This window comes from Eschrichtius robustus, chromosome 17 (assembly GCF_028021215.1).
Source record: "Eschrichtius robustus isolate mEscRob2 chromosome 17, mEscRob2.pri, whole genome shotgun sequence".
In the NCBI taxonomy this organism is placed as follows: Eukaryota; Metazoa; Chordata; class Mammalia; order Artiodactyla; family Eschrichtiidae; genus Eschrichtius; species Eschrichtius robustus.
In genome coordinates, this window is record NC_090840.1 from 80,111,656 (window position 1) to 80,129,776 (window position 18,121).

Consider the following 18,121-nt stretch of genomic DNA (forward strand, 5'->3'; position numbering starts at 1 on the left):
CCGATGAAATAGTGATACTTTACATGTACTGTATATCTGATTGTGTATGGGGACCATTTGGTGAGCCAGTAACCATTGTTGCTGTGAAAATTGGTAGATGCTTGAAAGTCTAGGGGAACACATCTCTGGATTCCTGTCCATGTTATTAGTCTCTGTGTTCTCATCTTAGTTTGTTACTCATTCATAGAATAGATCAATAAATTATCCCACCTCTATGTTTAAGAAAAGAGAATAGAGGACAGTCAGACATTAACCTAACATGCTAGTTGTTAGTTTTAGTCAAAGTAATGCTCTGTATTTATCCTTTGATTGTGTCGCATTTACCTGGATAGGCCATGCGGTGCAGTTCTGTGAAGTTAAAAGTTATCTGTATTTTCAGCCTTAAAATAGATGGCCCAGTTGTCAGTAGATTTGACAAGTGGAACCCACTAGAGTGCATGATTGCTTAAGCAAATACTTCATGGTTGAAGGACAAAATGAAAACAGAAGAATGCTGTTTACTGGCCTCAGTGTAGTTATTTTTCTGTAAGACCCTAGATGATTTTAATGTACAGCTTGGTCTAGAATGTGAAGATCTATACGTAACTTGACAAATCCCTTTAAGAAAACCCCCAGTGGGAATGTCCACCGTGGAGAGATAGCATCTGACTCATAAGGAGAAGGAAAATATGAAATGTGACTGGAGAATGACCTAGTACGGATAACACATCCTGGCTTTAAATTGATGTGGGAAGGTGTCCTCATTTTCAATACTTGTATGTATCTGTGTAGAGATATATCCTGTCCTCAGAGGCTGTGACTATTAAATAGGGTGTACAGCTGGATTGTTTATCAGTGTTTTAACTTTCTATGATGATTAAATCTAAGTGACAAAATATGTTTCTGCTGTAATTGTATTTTGTTTTTAAAAAGTGTTTTATGCTTGTTTGGCAGTTTTTAGGTAGCTTAGAAGAGCATTGAGTTGTGAGGGAAATATAATATTCTAGGCATCTTGTATGTTTTGTACTCATATTAAGCTGCATTTTTTTTAGTGATGTTTATTATTCTAGCATATCTCTCATGATTTCGTCAATATGCCTTTTAAACAGCATCAGAGTCAGTGTTCTTGGGGATCTGGTTGCAATCCTTGATCATGCTATTTATTTTTAGAATTATTTTTATAAAGGTGAACCTGTAAGTAATCAAGATATGAAAAAATATGATTTAATGTCTTAAGGATTATTTTCCCCCAATTATTCTAACTCTTTGCTGCATAAATAGGGACTGGCTATGATTCTGAAACTGACCTAAAAATGTAGAGCCAAAGCATGATCGTATCCTACTTTGAATTTATTTTGAACAGTCTGTCACACCCATAGAGTTTGTATTATTGTATATCTAACCAATAGAAAATATTCATTGGTAATCTTATTAGATATTAAAGTAACAGAGAGCAAAATGCTTGTATTATATGGTTGTTATAGAATATCATTAGTACAGTCATATTTCTCCCTCAGAGTGTGATAATGCCAGCGGGATAAATGAGAAAGACATTGAATCTTCACACAAAGGAAATGGGTTTTATAATGAGTGCAGTCTGAACAGAACTAATCTCTTTCTTGGATCATTACTTCACCTAATCATAAAACCTTTTTTTAATTCAAATCCTTGCAGGGTTCTAATTGGTGACCTCTGGAGCCTGATAATTGTTTAAGATAGCTGGTCTTTTGCAGTATACTTAATGATGTTTGCAATTAAAAGTGAGAACTGTGGTTTAACCCTTAGGCAGGTAAAACTAAACAGTAGATTTTCCTTTTTTTGTCTTTAGTAGTTAATCCCATTCCTCCTCCCAGTAGTTACTGACTTAAGTCATTATTGACTTAAATTAACCTGATGTATTGTTGTCTTCATTTAGCCTGTGGGTTTATCGAATCTTCATTTGACAAATGCATTGGGATATATTAAGAATAATCCTGGTCTTCCCTGGTGGCGCAGTAGTTAAGAATCCGCCTGCCAACGCAGGGGACACGGGTTCGAGCCCTGGCCCAGGAAGATCCCACATGCCCCACATGCCGCGGAGCAACTAAGCCTGTGCGCCACAACTACTGAGCCTGCGCTCTAGAGCCCACGAGCCACAACTACTGAAGCCCGCGTGCCTAGAACAAGAGAAGCCACCGCAGTGAGAGGCCCGCGCACCGCCACGAAGAGTAGCCCCCGCTCTCCGCAACTAGAGAAAACCCGCGTGCAGCAACGAAGACCCAATGCAGCCAAAAATAAATAAATAAAATAAATAAATTAAAAAAAAAAAAAAGAATAATCCGGAATCCTTTGGAATAGCCAAGGGATTGGTCAGTTTGTGTTGGCAAGAACTCCTAGCCTCTTCTTTCTCCGTTGTTTAGGTTCATCTTTCTGCCTTTTTTGGGTGATTTAAGTAGAAGCTGAGACATTTCTTTGCAACCAGTTTCAATAAATACTTATTTCAGAACTTTCCTTACTACCAGATGAAAGTGAGTCAAGAGAGAAATTTGCCAGTGTGAACCATTAGGACTGGTAAAGCTGGGGGACCCTGAGCCCTGATCGTTTGTTGTGCCTAGAAGCATCCTGGAAATTAGTTTGCACTGTTGTACTTTTATTATGTTTTTGTCTTCCTCTGTTGCTCCTGTTATGTTTCTCAGTAAACAGCGGGCATTCAATGAATGCAGTTGACTGACTATTCCTATAAAGTTCTGTTCATATATTGGAGGTGGAATTTAATCTGTTATGTTACCTGTTGGCTCAGAAGGTTTTGTTTTGTTTTGAAGTGTCGACAAAAATTAATCAGTCAATCTGAAATTTTATTTGAGCCAAACTGAGGGTTATAACCCAGGAACAACCTCTCAGAAAGTTCTGGGAACTGTTCTGCCGGTTCAGGCTCCAGAGGTCACGTATATAAACCAAAGCACAGTTATATACGTTTTTGAGACAGAGAGCTGTATTTTAAATGATGTATTATTGACAGTTTACACAATCTAGATCTAAGCTTACAAAGCAGGTAGTGAGCCATGGGTCAACGTGACCCCTTACAAGATTAAGAAGGAAGGTTATCTTTTAAGGAGTTGTCTTGTTGATTCTAGAATGTTGCTCCTTATGGTTGAGCAGGTATTTCTGCCAGTGGGGAGGTTTGGTTGGTGCATAATGCAGTTACACAATGCACAGTAGAGGGGAGAGAGGAGGCCAAAGGGCAGAGAAAAATTTTTATGTTTAAAGTTTTCTTTTCTTGCCATAAAATATGAATTTTATTTCACAGAAGCCAGTTGTATTTTGAAGGAGACGCAAACCTTTTGAGAGTCAGACAATCCTGCAGTCAAACTTTAGCTCTGCCACTTATTAGGTATATAGGAGAAAAGGGGATGATAATTCCTGTCCCAACACTCTGAGGAGCTGTGTGGACTTCGTGTATGCAAAGCCTCCAGGGTAGTGTCTAGAATATTGTAATTGTTCAACTTGTTAGATTCCTTCTACCAATTTTAAGGAACATCTCACCTCTGATTTACATTCCTTGATGTTTATGGTTTTAAAATTATAAAAACCCTTTGCAATCAGAAGTTTACTTTGAAAATTGTTAGACTTTAGTACCAAAATCCAGTAACCTCCTCATTTCTGAAGGTCTTTGAGTCTTTCCCCTTGTTTAGATGATAAATTTACATTTCACTGGGGCATTGAATGATCAACATGTCTTACCTCTGTATTTTTCTTTTTTCTGCCATGATGCCTTTTGTTTGGTGAATGACTGCGTATATTTAAGGGGATGAAAAGGGGCCAGTACACTGGAAGCGTTTTTTTTCTCTTAAAAATAGTTTGATAAAATTTGTTATAATAATTCTGAGTAGTGCTCAGAATTTTTTAGTTACCTGGATTTGAATTTGTAGAATCATATTGCTTTCACAAATTCTTCTTGAAATCCGTTCTACAGTGAGATACATGTAAATCAGTCATCACAATTTAGGCTTTGTATTAAGTAAATAAGAATAACTGGATTTGCATTATGTGTTATAGTTTTCAAAGCACTTTGATAAACATCATTTCTTTTGATACTTGTAATAACTTGGTTAGTTTCCCCCAAAACTAAGTAATAATCCAAAGAATTTTTTCTCACTCAAAATCAAGATCCCTTTACTACAGTGATACTAAGAAACTGGAGGGGAGGGAGCATGGCTTTAGGAATCAGATACACTGGGGTTGGAATCCTAGATCCGGGTCTGCTCTGGGATCTTAGCTGAATCACTGGATTCTGTAAGCAGCTGTTTCCTTTCTGTAAAATGAAGATTACATCTACTCTGCTGCATGGTTACAAGGATTAAATACCTGGACAATAGTTAGTAAATAAATTCCAGCTGCCAGTATTATTGTTATATTTTTGTTAATTAGCCATGATGGGTAGAATTACAGTTGACTGTTGAACAACATGGGTTTGGACTGTGCAGGTCCACTTTTACGCAGATTTTTTGAAAATAGAAAATAATGGTTTTCTCCGCAGGTGCGGAACCGTGGATACAGAGGAACTGTGGATACGGAGGGCCAAGTATAAGTTATATACTGAGTTTGGACTGTGGGGAGGATCAGCGCCCTCGACCCCCTCCTTGTTCGAGGGTCAGCTGTAATTCCTTCCTCCCTCCCTCCTTATCAATCTTTCTTCCTCCCTGGAGGAATTTGACTGTCATTTCCTTGTGTGTATGTTTTAATCTTATGCGTTGTGTATATATTTAAGGATACTTTGCATACAACTATTAGCACTGTCTTCATAAAAAGAGGTTTACTTCCAAGCATTTTAATATTTAAAGTATTGACTGTTTTTTGCTCCCTGGATGGTATATTTTTGTGTATTTTATGATAAGCTTATTCTTATTAGATAGTGATATACATCTCTATTCTGCTGTGCCATTTATTTCTGTTAATGGAAGATTATTTGCAAGATCATGAGCTGTGTGAATCAGTCTAGTCTGGGCAGATTTTAGTGCACTCAACTCTGGTTTGAATCTAAGAGGTGTTCTGTTAGGTTTGGATTGCTTAAATAAAATAATTCCTTTATGAAAACATTTGTCATGTTGCAGGTTAAGGAATATCTTTTCTGACCAGAAGGCACAGTAACATTTTAGTAATCTGTCAAACAGAATTTACAATGGCTGTGAACACTATATATATTTTAAGATCATTTTAAATCCTCCAACTAGGCTCTTGTATTATTTTGAAATAGCTCTCTGAATGTTGAGCATGTAGGTATTATCATTCTGCTTATGTGGACTTCTTGTTTCATTATAGATCCAGGCTAACCCCTGTCCTTTAGTAAGTTCACACATAGTTAAGGTCCTTGAGAAAGGGCGGGGGGCGGCTTTTGACCATATTACTGTCTGCCCTAGTACTTAATTGTGCAGGCTGATTTGTATTATTTATACTTCTCTGAACCTTTCGTGAATTTTTATTACATAGCTTTTAAACAGCTAATGAAACAGGCTTTAACGTTAGCTGAATCTTAGTGTGAATCCTGCCTTGGTACTTAGGAACTGTCTAACCTTTGGCAAGCTTCGAACCCATTTGAATCCGCGGGGTCTTATTCTGTAAAATGAAGGTGATAGATCATAAGTTCATTAGAATAAAGAGGGACCTTAAGTCAAACATGCAGCCCTTAACCTGGTGAATCATTGTCAACAAAGTCATAATAATTATTATTTACTTCGTACTGTCGTAATAAGTGATCTCTAAAATGATTTTCGTTACTTTTCAGTATTTTGCTGCGTAATAGTATATGTGGTGTAAGCGCAAAAGGAAAGTTTTGTATGTATAGGAGGCATCAGACACTGAAGCTTCCTTAGTTACCAAAGCTGTGGGGCTGGATTGCTGCTTTCTGCCTCACCAGGTCCTCTTTCCCCCTCCTCCGCTCTGTGCCCGGGGCTGATGTGGGTGCCTGAGGACTGCATCCGCAGACACTGTCACCCTCTGGCTTCTGCTTGGGTTGCCCCTCCCCCGTGGAGCCACCAGCAGCAGGTCTGCAGGAGGAAGTGAGATCCCAGTGTGTGTTCTCTTTGACTTCCTCCCGGTTAGGTTAGCACAGGCTGGCTGCTTCCTCTGGGGAAGTTGCAACCCCTGCCAGGCTGCCCTCTCCATACAGTCTCTCTTTTCCTTTCCTTGCCCCTTCCTGCTTCCCAGCTTTGTTAAGACCACGAAAGGAGTTAAGGGTGGGGAGGGGACTGACAGTCTGTTGGAGAAGACGGACATTTAGTAGGAAGTTAACACCTGTGGTGAGTATCATGCTAGAATGCTGCGTTGTTTTGGGTAACTAGTCTGGGAATTCAAAGACAGTCTTTCTAGGAAGTGGAATTTAGGCAGAGGCACCAAAGAGAAGGCTGTTATTCGGGGGAAAGTCCCCAGAAGTGTTCCAGTCTTGGGGAGCAAGCGCAGAAGCCTGAACCTCGGTGAGCTGGTGCTTTAGAAGCCGTGAAAAGCTGGGCACTAGGGGTAGAGGGCAAGGGAGGGGAGAGGCGTGTAGGGCACGCCTGTGTGTTTGCTCTAGCCGGATGTCCTGTGGGCTTGATGCCTCCTCTGAGTACGAAGGGTTTGCCTCTCTGATGGCTTTCTGTCCAAATAGAAATAAGCCCTCTAGTTCCATCCCTCATGGGTTGTTCATGGGACAGATTGTCGCATCATCCAGCTGTGATGTCCTCTGTGCTCTCTCTCCACATTCCGTGCTTCCCATTTCTGCTCAGGCCCCCCTTTCCTTGAGGAAGGCGCTCATCACGTCACTCCTTAGCTGACAGCTTTCAGTATCTCCCTGTTGTTACTGAACCCTTAGTATATCAGTGTTGACATTAAGAACCTGGCCTGCCTTTTCACGCTTTTGTCCTCATTTCTCCTCTGTGTTGGCCGCAGAGAACTACCCCCACTTCTCACCCTGGTTCTTTCTGCAGGAACCCAGGATGTGGGGTGAGGAAATGGAGTCCATGTCTCAGCTTGTTCACTGACTGGCTCTGCAGTGGCAGGAGCTCGTCATGATTACTTGTGTGATTTATTCTATTTTGTACTGTTAAAGGAGAAAAGGGGGGAAAAAAAAAGTAAAACTCCATGTATCAACTGTACAGTCTAACTGGTCAGATGAGGGAATGTGAACTGGTGTTACCCAGGGCTACTTTACTTCACTGAAGAACTCATCGGCTCTTTGCCCGGCAAACTCTGTTCCTCATCCTTTAAGAACTTAGCACGCATTTGCTAGCTTTTTGAATAATTTTCCAGGTTCCAAAGCTGTTAGTCCCTTTTCTGCAACACTGTGTACGTTATATTAAATTCGTCTGTTTACATGCCACAGATTCTGTGTATTTTCTTCCCAGCACCCAGTACAGTTTCTCCAATGTATCAGACCGCAGTCATTGTTTTTTGGATAGATACCTGTTCCTCTCTCCCTCACTATGTGAACCCCATTGCATTGGAAGTATTATTGGATTGTCAAAATAAAATATTGTGCATGTAGTTTCCAGAAACACACCTGTTGCTTCAAGTGGGATAGGCAGTCCAGGTAAATTCCTCATCACAGTTTCAGTGAAAGAATATTTTAATGAAGAATTTAAATGAATGATCACGAGAGAGTCAAGCTCTGGATTTTCAGCCAAGACGCAAAATATAAACATGGCAATCTCTGTATACATTCTTATTTTATTCTGTTTCAATATTAAAAAAAAAATTCTGCCAAAGTGTTTAAAGATTTAAAATTTGAAGAGTAAAATATTCACATAATTCAAAATTTGAGAACAGTGTAAAAGAGAGATACCGCGAAAGTCTCCTATTCCTGTTTCTTATCCACTGCATTTCCCCCTTGACAATTAATCACTGTTACTCATTTCTTATATAGAAGAAGTGAGCTATTTTCTGTGCATATACAAGTGAATATGAACATATATTCTTACACTGTTTTACACTGTGTATGTGCGTACGTGTACTAAACAGTTATTTGGTGGAGACCTTTTCCTATCAGAACATAAAGAGTTTCCTGATGTTGTAAAGTAGCTGTATGTGATTTCGTTGTATGGCTGTGCCCTAGCTTAGTAACCAGGTTCTTACTTATAGACATTTAGATGATTTCCAGTGTTTTGCTATTAAAGACAGTGCTTTAAATGGATAACTTTGTATATAATATTTTATAATCTATCCAAGTATATTTGTAGGGTAAATTTGTAGAAATGGAGTTGCTGGGACAAAGGAAAATGTCAGTTTAGATGTGCTTGATTCTGTGAGAGAATTTAAGCAGTTTTAATGAAAATTTACTAAATTTTTTTATATTGGAAATTTAACTTATTTAAATTCAAAGATTATTTTGCTGTGTTTTAGAGGATTAGTGGATTTTAGTATATTTGGTAGGCTATAATGTAAGTGGCCATTGCTTAGGGAGGCTCTGTACGGGACCAAGACAGAAACAAAAAGAAATGGAAAAACAAAAGCCAAAAAAGACATAACTGACACCAGATTTCCAGGTTGACAGAAATTTGGTGTCCATGGTTTGAAAACAGCATTTTAATCCCCTCCATCATCTAAAACCTAATCACACATTTGCTTATTATTTCTGTGCTGGGAGAGATGGCATTGGTACCTTAAACTGTATGTAACAAATGTAATCTAGGGATTAGTGAAAGTCAAATCCCCTATGTGTTCCACCTTGAACATCTGGCTGGATTTTCTATGGTTGGCCTTCATATGCTCCAATTTACTAAAAGGTTAAATCCACCTTGGTAGGTGTCCAGTGCCCTCCCTTCCCTAAGGAAGACCGGAGAGGTAGTAGCCTGAGTTTTAGAATATGAAACTCCCAGTCAGGGACAGTTTCAAGATTTCATTAAATCATCTTGTGCACTTCCTGTTATTTTGCATTTTACTTTACTGGACTTCATAAAAACATCAACCTACTTATTGTCTTCAATCAAGAAGAAAATGCACAATTGTTGATTGAACAACGCCTAAAAAAACAGAAGTTTTGAGCAGTTTTGAATGTTATCACAGGAGGTCACAGGGGCCTGAGCTGTGCTGAAAACCAGATCTGTTTGATGCCAGTGACAGGGATGGGGCTCTTTCCATTGCTGTGTGGTGTGTTAGGTCCAGTACATGCAAACCTACATGCTTTAACATGACATCAGGCTTTAAACTTTTTTCTTAAATAAATCTTAAACAGTGAAATATTATATTTCAACATATTTCAAAGCTTACTTAATGTAACAACTAGGTATTTTAGCAATATAAGATTTGCAAAGTTGACTGGAGAGGAAATTAGGTATTTTATATATTTTTTCTTTTAAATTTTACTTTCCTCTTTAAAATCATAGGCATATCTCAAACTTTAATATATGGTAAAATATATAATTTTTTCTAATTTTTTAATCTTACCTTTATGACTTAACATGTTACTTCAAATGTTAAACGTCACTGATGCAAGGAATAACATTTTGAATGCCGATTAGGGAATTAAATATTAAATTATGCATCTAAGTTCTCAAAATTATAAAAATGCTTTGTTATTTTAAAAGAAAATAGGTAGTTAAATCTGTTTTGACAAATGTATACGTAACATTAAAAATTCTTTTTTCTAGGAAGTTTCAGTGTACCTAATTTTGTTGTCTTCTAACTCGCTAAAGGTATTCCCAATTATAGCATAAATGGATAAATAAAAATAAAATGTAGAATTTATTTTCTTCTACTCATTAAAGCTGAAGTCAGTGGAGCAGGCGACATGTGACTTATTGCTTTTTACTGAGGAAAACAAAGCTAATTTAGCTCATATCCACCATTAGTTCTACAATTTTCAAACACATTGTATATGTGCATGCCCGTGTGCTAATTTATTCATGGAAAACTTCTGAAAGAGTATATAACATTCTGTATTATTACCTCTGCAGTGTGGGTATAGGAGAAACTTTCTTTTACTTTTATATTCTATGATACTGTTTTAACTTTTCACCATATGTATATTTTATTTTTATAGAAAAATGTCAAAATTAAAAGTACCCTTGAAGAATTTTTTCCCGCAACAATAATAAGAATTATCTATGTAAATGTTTACATTTCACATACTTCTGTTTCAGTGTATATTGTTCCCGTGCAGATTCTATACAGAATGATCAGTTTTACAGGATCAAAACTTAGGATAATACAAGAAAGCAAACAAAATGATCAGCTCATTTGGAGACTTAGTAATTATCTTTATTTTTAGAAGCTTTGGTCGGAAGCTGCAGAGCTAAGCTAGAAATGATAGTAGAATTGTGCATGAAGTGCTTTGTGAGTATCGTGGTGGGAGGGACTGATTTTCCCACTGCTGCTGCTGCCCAGTCGAGGAAAGGGACGGTAACACATAAAAAGTAGTATTTAATGTGGTTGAATCTCGAAGGAGATGTGTGAAATTGAAATCATCAGAATGACATCACAAGAAGAGAAAAGAGCATTAACAAAGCCATGAGCTTATAATTGGGCTTGTCACTTGTGAGGAGGGAGGATTTGTTGGGGAGGTCAACTGACAGAAGGTTGTCTAGGGCTTTTAATGCCATCTTAGAGAACCCATTCTTGATGGGAAACGCCTTGGAGAGCCAGGCGGGGTTTGATAAATAGGGATGTCAGTGCTTGGTAACGGTGAACTGAGAATAGTTTCTGGCTTTTCTTTGCCATTTGATCAGCCTTTTCCTAGGATTCCAAAAGGCCCCAAAGAATCTATTTTTATGTTTGTGTTTGTTCCCTTCCATTAGCTTGGGCGATTGAGATTTCACATTGTAGCGCCCTGGTATGTGCGTTTTCCCGCTGTACTGGTGGAGAATCATCGATACAATGGGACATATGTCATTACTTGGAAAAAACTGTAGCCATCTGAAGTCCATATTCTGTATTTGGTTTCTTGCCACCATAGAGCTAAGGAGAACCCCCAGCCTCTGGAATTCTAAGTCAGACACTTCACAGTTATCTGTTTTTCTTCCACAGAAATAGAAAAGTTTCACAAAGGAGAAGGCAAGGACGAAGAAAAGTACATTGATGTGGTGATTAATAAGAACATGAAGCTGGGACAGAAAGTGTTGATTCCTGTAAAACAGTTCCCTAAGGTAAGACCGTGAGCCTGCACTGCAGGTGTGTCAGACCTTATCACAAGGGAGCGCATGCTCAGTTTACATTCTGTTTGGTGTGTTCTTGAGGTGTTCTCCCTTAGCACGACGCCCCAACACACATACTTTTACAATCAGGTGAAACCTTATTTGGTGATTCTGTCCTTTCTGTTTGACTTTGGTGTGAGTTGCGGAGCCCTAAAATTTATTCTTCTGAGTTATATTTTGGACTTTGGACAGCCTGTTCAACTTCTTCCTGCTGTAGTTTCTTCATTTGTAAGGTAAGGTTGGATTGATAAGAAATAAGATTATCCATGTTAAATGCTTGGCATAGGGTTTGGCACATAAATGCTTAAAATATTCCCTAATTATTCTAGAAAAAAGTTTTTTATTCACTGCAAGTGTTATTTTATGACATTTGGCACAGTTACAATAGGTGCTTTAAAGTCTAATTCTAAAATCTTGATCATCTCAGATTTGGCCTAAATTGATCTTCTTTTTACTCTGCTTTTCTTTTTTCTTTCTTCTGAGTGTCCATGTACATCATTTATGCATACTGTTGTATATATTAGTAGCTAATTTCTTTTGATTGCAGAACAATAATCCAGTACCTGAAAATACCACAATGTATTTATCCATTTGCCTGGGCAGTTTTCAGTTTGGGGTTATTATAATTAAATTGCTGGGAACCTTTTCGTACATTTAGTGACCATACGTTTTCATTTATTTTTAGTAAATACTTAGGGTTTAAATTGCTGTGTATTTAGTTTTATAATAAATTGCCATAATTTTTTTCCCAAAGTGGTTGTATTTGTGACATTTCTAGAACAGTGCATGCAAAGTTGTGGTTGCTCCGTATCTAAATCCATATTTGATGTTGTCAGTCTCTTTAATTGCAGCCATTCTAATAGGGTATTGGTATTTTCTTGTGGTGTTAATTTGCATTTCCCTGTAGATTAGTGATTTTGTGTACTTTTTCATGCACTTATTGACCATTTATATATCTTCAATTTTGAAGTCTCTTTTTAGATCTTTTGCCGCTCCCTGAGTGGGCTGTATGTCTTCTTATCATTGAGTTGTAGGAGCTTTTTTTATATATCCTGGCTACAGATCTTTTGTTGGATATACGTTTTGTGAATATTTGACTCAGTCTGTGGCTTGCCTATTATTTTCTTAACAGAGTTTTGTGATAAGCAGAAGTTTTAAATTTTGATGACGTCTAATGTATCAAGTTTTTCCTTTATGATTTTACCTTCTGTCAACTAAGAAATCTTTGCCAACCTCAAGGAAATGTTAGAGTCCTTTATAAGTTATAAAGACAGTCTCCTGTGTTTCCTCTAAAAGCTTTATCATTATAGCTTTTAATTTTACGTCTATGATACATCTCAAATTAGTTTTTGTTACGGTGTGAGAAAGACAGTCAAAATTCATTTTTTCTTCATATGGATATCCAGTTTTTTCAGTACCATTTGTTGAAAGATATTTTCCTCCCACGGATTGTGTTGGCATCTTTGTTGGAAATTGGATGACTATGTTAAGTGAGGGTCTATTTCTGTACTTTCTGTTTTGCTTCATTGATCTATTTATGGATCATTATGCCAGTACCATACCATCTTCATTACTGTTGCTTTTTATAGTAAGACGTGAAGTTAGGTAATGTAGTCCCTTCAACTTTGCCCTTTTTCAGGATTGCTTGCATATAGATCCTTTGCAATTCTATATAAATTTATTGGTTTATTTTCACAAAACATTCTGCTAGGATTATGATTGCAGTTGCATTGAATCTGTTGATCAGTTTAGGGAGTTCTGACACCTTAACAATATTAAGTCTTCCCTTCCTTGAACATGATATATCTTTCCATTTAGATTTTTAATTTCTATCAGTAGTGTTTTGTACTTTTTAGGGTAAAGGTCTTGTCTTTTGTTGAACTTATTCCTAAGTGTTTCATGTTTCTTGAACACTCTTGTAAAATATTTTGAAATCTTATTTTCCAATTTTTTTGCCTCTAGTATAAACCTTGTATTCTGCTACCTTGCTAATAAATTCACTTGTTCTAGCAAGTTGTTTTATAGATTCCTTAGAAATGCTATGTACATAATCATATCATCTGCATAAACAGTTTACTTCTTTCTTCCCAATTTTTATGCTTTTTATTATCTTATTATTGTATTGGTTAGGATCTCTAGTATAATGCTTGAATACAAGTGGTGATGTTAGGCAGTTTTCTCTTGTTCTCAGGCAATGTGGAAAACATTCAGTATTTTACCATTAAGCATGGTAACAGCTGTGAGGTTTTTTTGTAGATGACCTGTATCTGGTAGAGGAAGTTTTCTTCTATTTTAGTTTTGCTGAGAGATTTGATCCTGACTGGGTGATGAATTTTGTTGAATACCTTTTCTGCATCTATTGAAATGAACACAGGATGTTTCTCCTTTATACTGTTAATATAGTGAATTTTGTTGATTGATTTGGCTAAATTAAACCAGTTTTGCATTCTTACGTTAAACCCTACTTAATGATGTATTATCCTTTTTATACATTGTTGGATTCAAATGCATCTGTATTCATGAGTGATAGCGGCCTATAATTTATACACACACACACACACACACACACACATATAGAAATGTTCTTTCCCTCCCCTCCCCCCCACCCCCCAAAGAATGTATGTCAGTTTGGTGCTGTTGTTTTCTTTATTATTAGATAGAATTCACTAGTGAAGCTATCTGGGGCCTGGAGTTTGGTGGTGAAAAACTCTTTTCAAATACATATATTTATATATGAATCAAATGTAAGTTCTTCAGTGTCTTTAATTGACAAGGCACTAATCAGATTTTCTGTTTCATCTTCTGTGAAAATTGTTTTGTGTTTTTCAAAGGATTTGTCCATTTCATCATAATATTTCAGGTATTGCTTCTTTAAATACTTTTTCTGATCCTTTCACTCCCCGCCCTTTGAGACTCTAATTACAGGTACTTTCAACCTGTTGATATTCTCGAAAAGATTCCTGTGACTCTGTTCACTTTTGTTGTTAGTTTTTTCCCCCTCTTCTTCAGTTTGGATCATTCCTGTTGCTGTATCTTAAACTCATTGACTCTTTCCTATGTTATCTTTATTTTTTTGGTAAGCCTATCAGATAAAATTTTTATATCAGGTATTGTACTTATCTGTTTCAGAATTTATATGTGATTCATATATAAATATATGTATTTGGAAACATGTTTTTTTCTTTGCTGGGATTTTCCATTTATTGCAGGTGTTATATTGTGTAATTGAGCACAGTTAAAATAGGTGCTTTAAAGTCTCTAATTCTAAAATCTTAGTCATTTGATGTGAATTGATACTCTTTTATCTTGATAATGTCATATTTTTCCTATTTTTTATATGTTGAGTAATTTTGGATTGTATACTGGACATTATGAGTGTTATATTGTGGAAATTGGATTCTGTTATGTTTCTTTGAGGGGTGTTGTTATTTTTGGATTCAGACACAGACTCTGTCGGATAGGAGTGCAGATCTCAGTTTACTTCTCAGTTTGACTTTTGCATTTATTTTTGGCATACACGATTGACAGATTTTATACACAAAATTTGGGGCTCCTGAGGTCTAACTCTCATTTCCAGTATTCCTCCCACACATTTCAGCACTATGGTTGCCTCAAACTCTGCTATGCAGCTAATAAAAGCTCTACAATCAGTGAATTCACCCAGCCATTCCCTTCTTCCAAGTCTTGACTCCCTTGTAGAACCTCCTTGTTTTTGAGCATTCTGCGGAGGCTTTAGATGGTTGCTTTTTGTATTTTGTTCAGCGTTTTGAGAGTTTGTAGTTGTTTACCTAGAGACAGTCATCCTGTTAGGAACTTACTCAGCCATACTTTCAAAACTGAAGATATATAATACATTTTAGTAAACAGAAAACTGTTATGAACATGTTATAGACATACTAATTACTAAACACAGCATGGATTATGGAGACTTTCATAAATTGATTCACCAGGCTTGATATGCTCTATATGCTCAATATGCAGTAGGTAGAAAGATGCACAGACACCATCCCCAACTTTAAAGAGTTCATAGTCTGGTAGATGATTAATCTGAAGTTAATACTCTGTTGTGTACGAGTTAAGTATATGAAATAAAACCTCAAATGTTGTTTTTCAGTGTCAGCTTTGATGAGAGTAGGGGAAGACGAATTATAATTTCTGTGTCTCACAGAGAGTGGAGTCCATGTCAAGTCCTTATAACGTCTGAAGTAGGCTGCTTAGAAATCTGCTTTCCGAATGCTGAAAAGGATATTTCTGCTTAGCAAATGGAGCATTTGAGTTTCAAGCCAGCCTTGTGTCAAGGCTAACATAGGACTCGCATCAGTTCTAAGAAAAAGCTTTCATGCTGGTGTCTGTTAATAGGCTGAGATGGAGGAAGCTGGCAGTACTTGCCCCTCTGGAATAGCAATGGGCAGAGGCAGCTTGGTGTGGAATTGAGGCTGTTGTACGCTTTCAGCTTCTGGGGCAAGAGAGAAGCACTGTTTGTGAAACTCCAACTAATAAAATGATTTCCATTAATTGAGTAATTTCTCTTAATGAACCATTTCAGCACTCTTTCAATGGTAAAACACTGAACATGACTCTCTAAGTATTCAAACCCAAAATATATTTGCTCTCTTGAGCGTACGCGCGAGCTTGTAAAGTGTGAAACGCAAATAAACAGTGTTTCATGATTGTTTTTTTAAAAGACTTTAAGCTATAGAAATTGTCCTCCAAAGTTTCCCTGTGGGTAAACCCTAACCCTTGGTTCTGGGCAGTGACTCGATGTAACAGAGTTAACCTAAGTGTCAAATCAACATTGCAACAAGGCACCCTGTCTGTGAGGACCTTAAATGCCTTGTGGTTTAGATTTTACATTGATTTTTTTTTTTTAATTCACTGTTTCGTTCATCATTGATCCCATCTATCCATTCATATACTAACATTTATTGAGGGTCTTCTCTGAGCCAGGAATTGTGCCTGGAAAACAAAACTGATTAAGGCATGTTCTTTTGTCACAAGAAGCTCTCCGTTTTGTGGGGAATACAGATGAATAACTTAATTTCGTATAATACAGTGTGAGAAGTTCAATGTTGGGGTGCTCTAGAAAGACAGAGGATCACGCTGACAGTGTCAGAGAAATCTTCCCTAAGGCTCTGAAGGAGCTGGCTGGGTAGGGGTCAGAAGTAAGACAGGGTGAGATGGAGGGGTGGCCATGACAGGGGGATACAGGGTAGAGGGCATTTGAGAAACTACCAGCCATTGTACTTGGCTAAGCAGGTTAATTTCAATAAGATGTGCAGGTTTTTATTGAGGATTTATAAATAAAGTGATAAAGGAGCAGTGAATGGGGGCTGATCCCTTATCACTTTACTTATATAAGGTAGGGTTGGCCAAGGGGGGCTGTGAGGTTAGAACAGGAAGTGACCTTTGAGCTGCTTTGGAGTATGAGGTGGGTTTCTCCAGGTGTTTAATTATTGGAAACTATTTCAGGAAATGGAATGCCACATGTAAAGTCATGCTAGGGTAAAAGAAGGCTCATGCACCATTTTAAAAAGTCAGTTGTCATATGAAATTGAATTATATCTCTATATATCATTATGCATACATGCTCTACTGCTATGGTAAGATTGTCTTTATTGTACTGTTAAATAAAAGAAGGAAAAGCGACATGTAGGACAGATAAAACCCTAGTTGAACATTTATTTTAAGAAAAACTAACTTGAATCTTACTAGCGGTTATTTTCCGGAGGGTAGGATCATGTGCTCTTTTCTACTTTACATGTTTCTGTACTTTAATGTTTTAATAATAACTTGGTGTCACTTTTAGAATTAGGATAAAAAAAAAAAGATTCCCATTTTGGGGGAAAAAAAGTGCCCGAGATTGTTAACTTAGGAGATACCTGTGTTCTATGATTATGGTTTTTAAGATTTAGTGTACTGAGTTAGATTCTATAGGTTTAAATTAGATTTATTAATTTTCATAATTTGGTAATTGTTGTCTAATCTCTAAGCATTCTAATGCTTACATATTATTTTCAGTAACTTTATATTAGGCAATATGGGTTCTTACATTAAATATTTTCCTATTATGTGCATATTTTAAATTTGATATATTTGCTGTCTCACAGAAGTTCTTTGGTTAAGAGTCTTTGAGAGAGAAGAACGAAGTATTTATAAAACATGTTTCCTCTGGAGTTTGAATTAAAGCTCGAGAAGCTTTCTTTTTAAAGTTGGCTTGCATTTTTCCCCTGTAGTGAATTGCAGACAATTAAAAACCCACGAATTTACTACTGGGTGGAAGGAAGCCTATTCCATAGAAATCATCATGGCTATCAAAATTTTCCTAGAATGGTAAATTTTTTTTTTTTTTTTTAGAATGGTAAATATTTGACAGTCATATCGGTATGTTAAAAGTTGCCTTTTCTGTGACTCCTAATTAATTTTTGGAGGCAAATAATGTTTTTTCAAGAGGATTCATGTGAAAATCCTTTTTATTTTTGGCGTCCAGTTGATAGTTTACCTGTAGAAGTAAAGTGATAATGCACTTGTTTGTTAGTCCTTACGTGCCATTACCGAAATCCACAGTGCTGTCTAGGGGGGATTTTGAAACCTGTTGGTGTCGAGAAAGCCTGATAATAAAAATCATCACTTAAAGACACATGTATTTATGACAAGTCATGATCAGTGTCCCTCCTGGTATTCATTACATCTTGGACCCTCTGGGGAAGCAGAAAGGCCACTCTGGAACACAGAGCCTTAGGAAAATGTCTTGGCCCGCAGTCCATTGCTTCACTGAGCACAAGTCCCCTTCCAGGCCAGCCCTCTCCGACCTTGACAACCCGTGTCTTACTGTGGGAGCGGGAGGAAAGTGCAGCTGTAAGTAGAGATGAGCCTCTTCGAGGCTACTTTTGTTCTTTTCTCAGAGGTCTTCTCTGGGCCCTTGAGATCTTGTGATACGCGCCCCTATGTCATGAGAATTAGAAAGTTAAGTTGGTATTTGTGAATATGGTAGCGTTCAAAAA

The 18,121-nt window shown here is 37.2% G+C and overlaps 1 protein-coding gene across 1 annotated transcript in view; it reads left to right on the forward strand.

Moving 5' to 3' along the window:
- KHDRBS3 (KH RNA binding domain containing, signal transduction associated 3) overlaps positions 1-18,121 on the forward strand; it is a 156,627-nt gene that overhangs the window by 41,605 nt on the left and 96,901 nt on the right. The window contains exon 2 of the mRNA XM_068525548.1: positions 10,954-11,072. Within this exon, the coding sequence (XP_068381649.1) occupies positions 10,954-11,072 (119 nt within the window). The remainder of the gene's footprint in view (positions 1-10,953; positions 11,073-18,121) is intronic.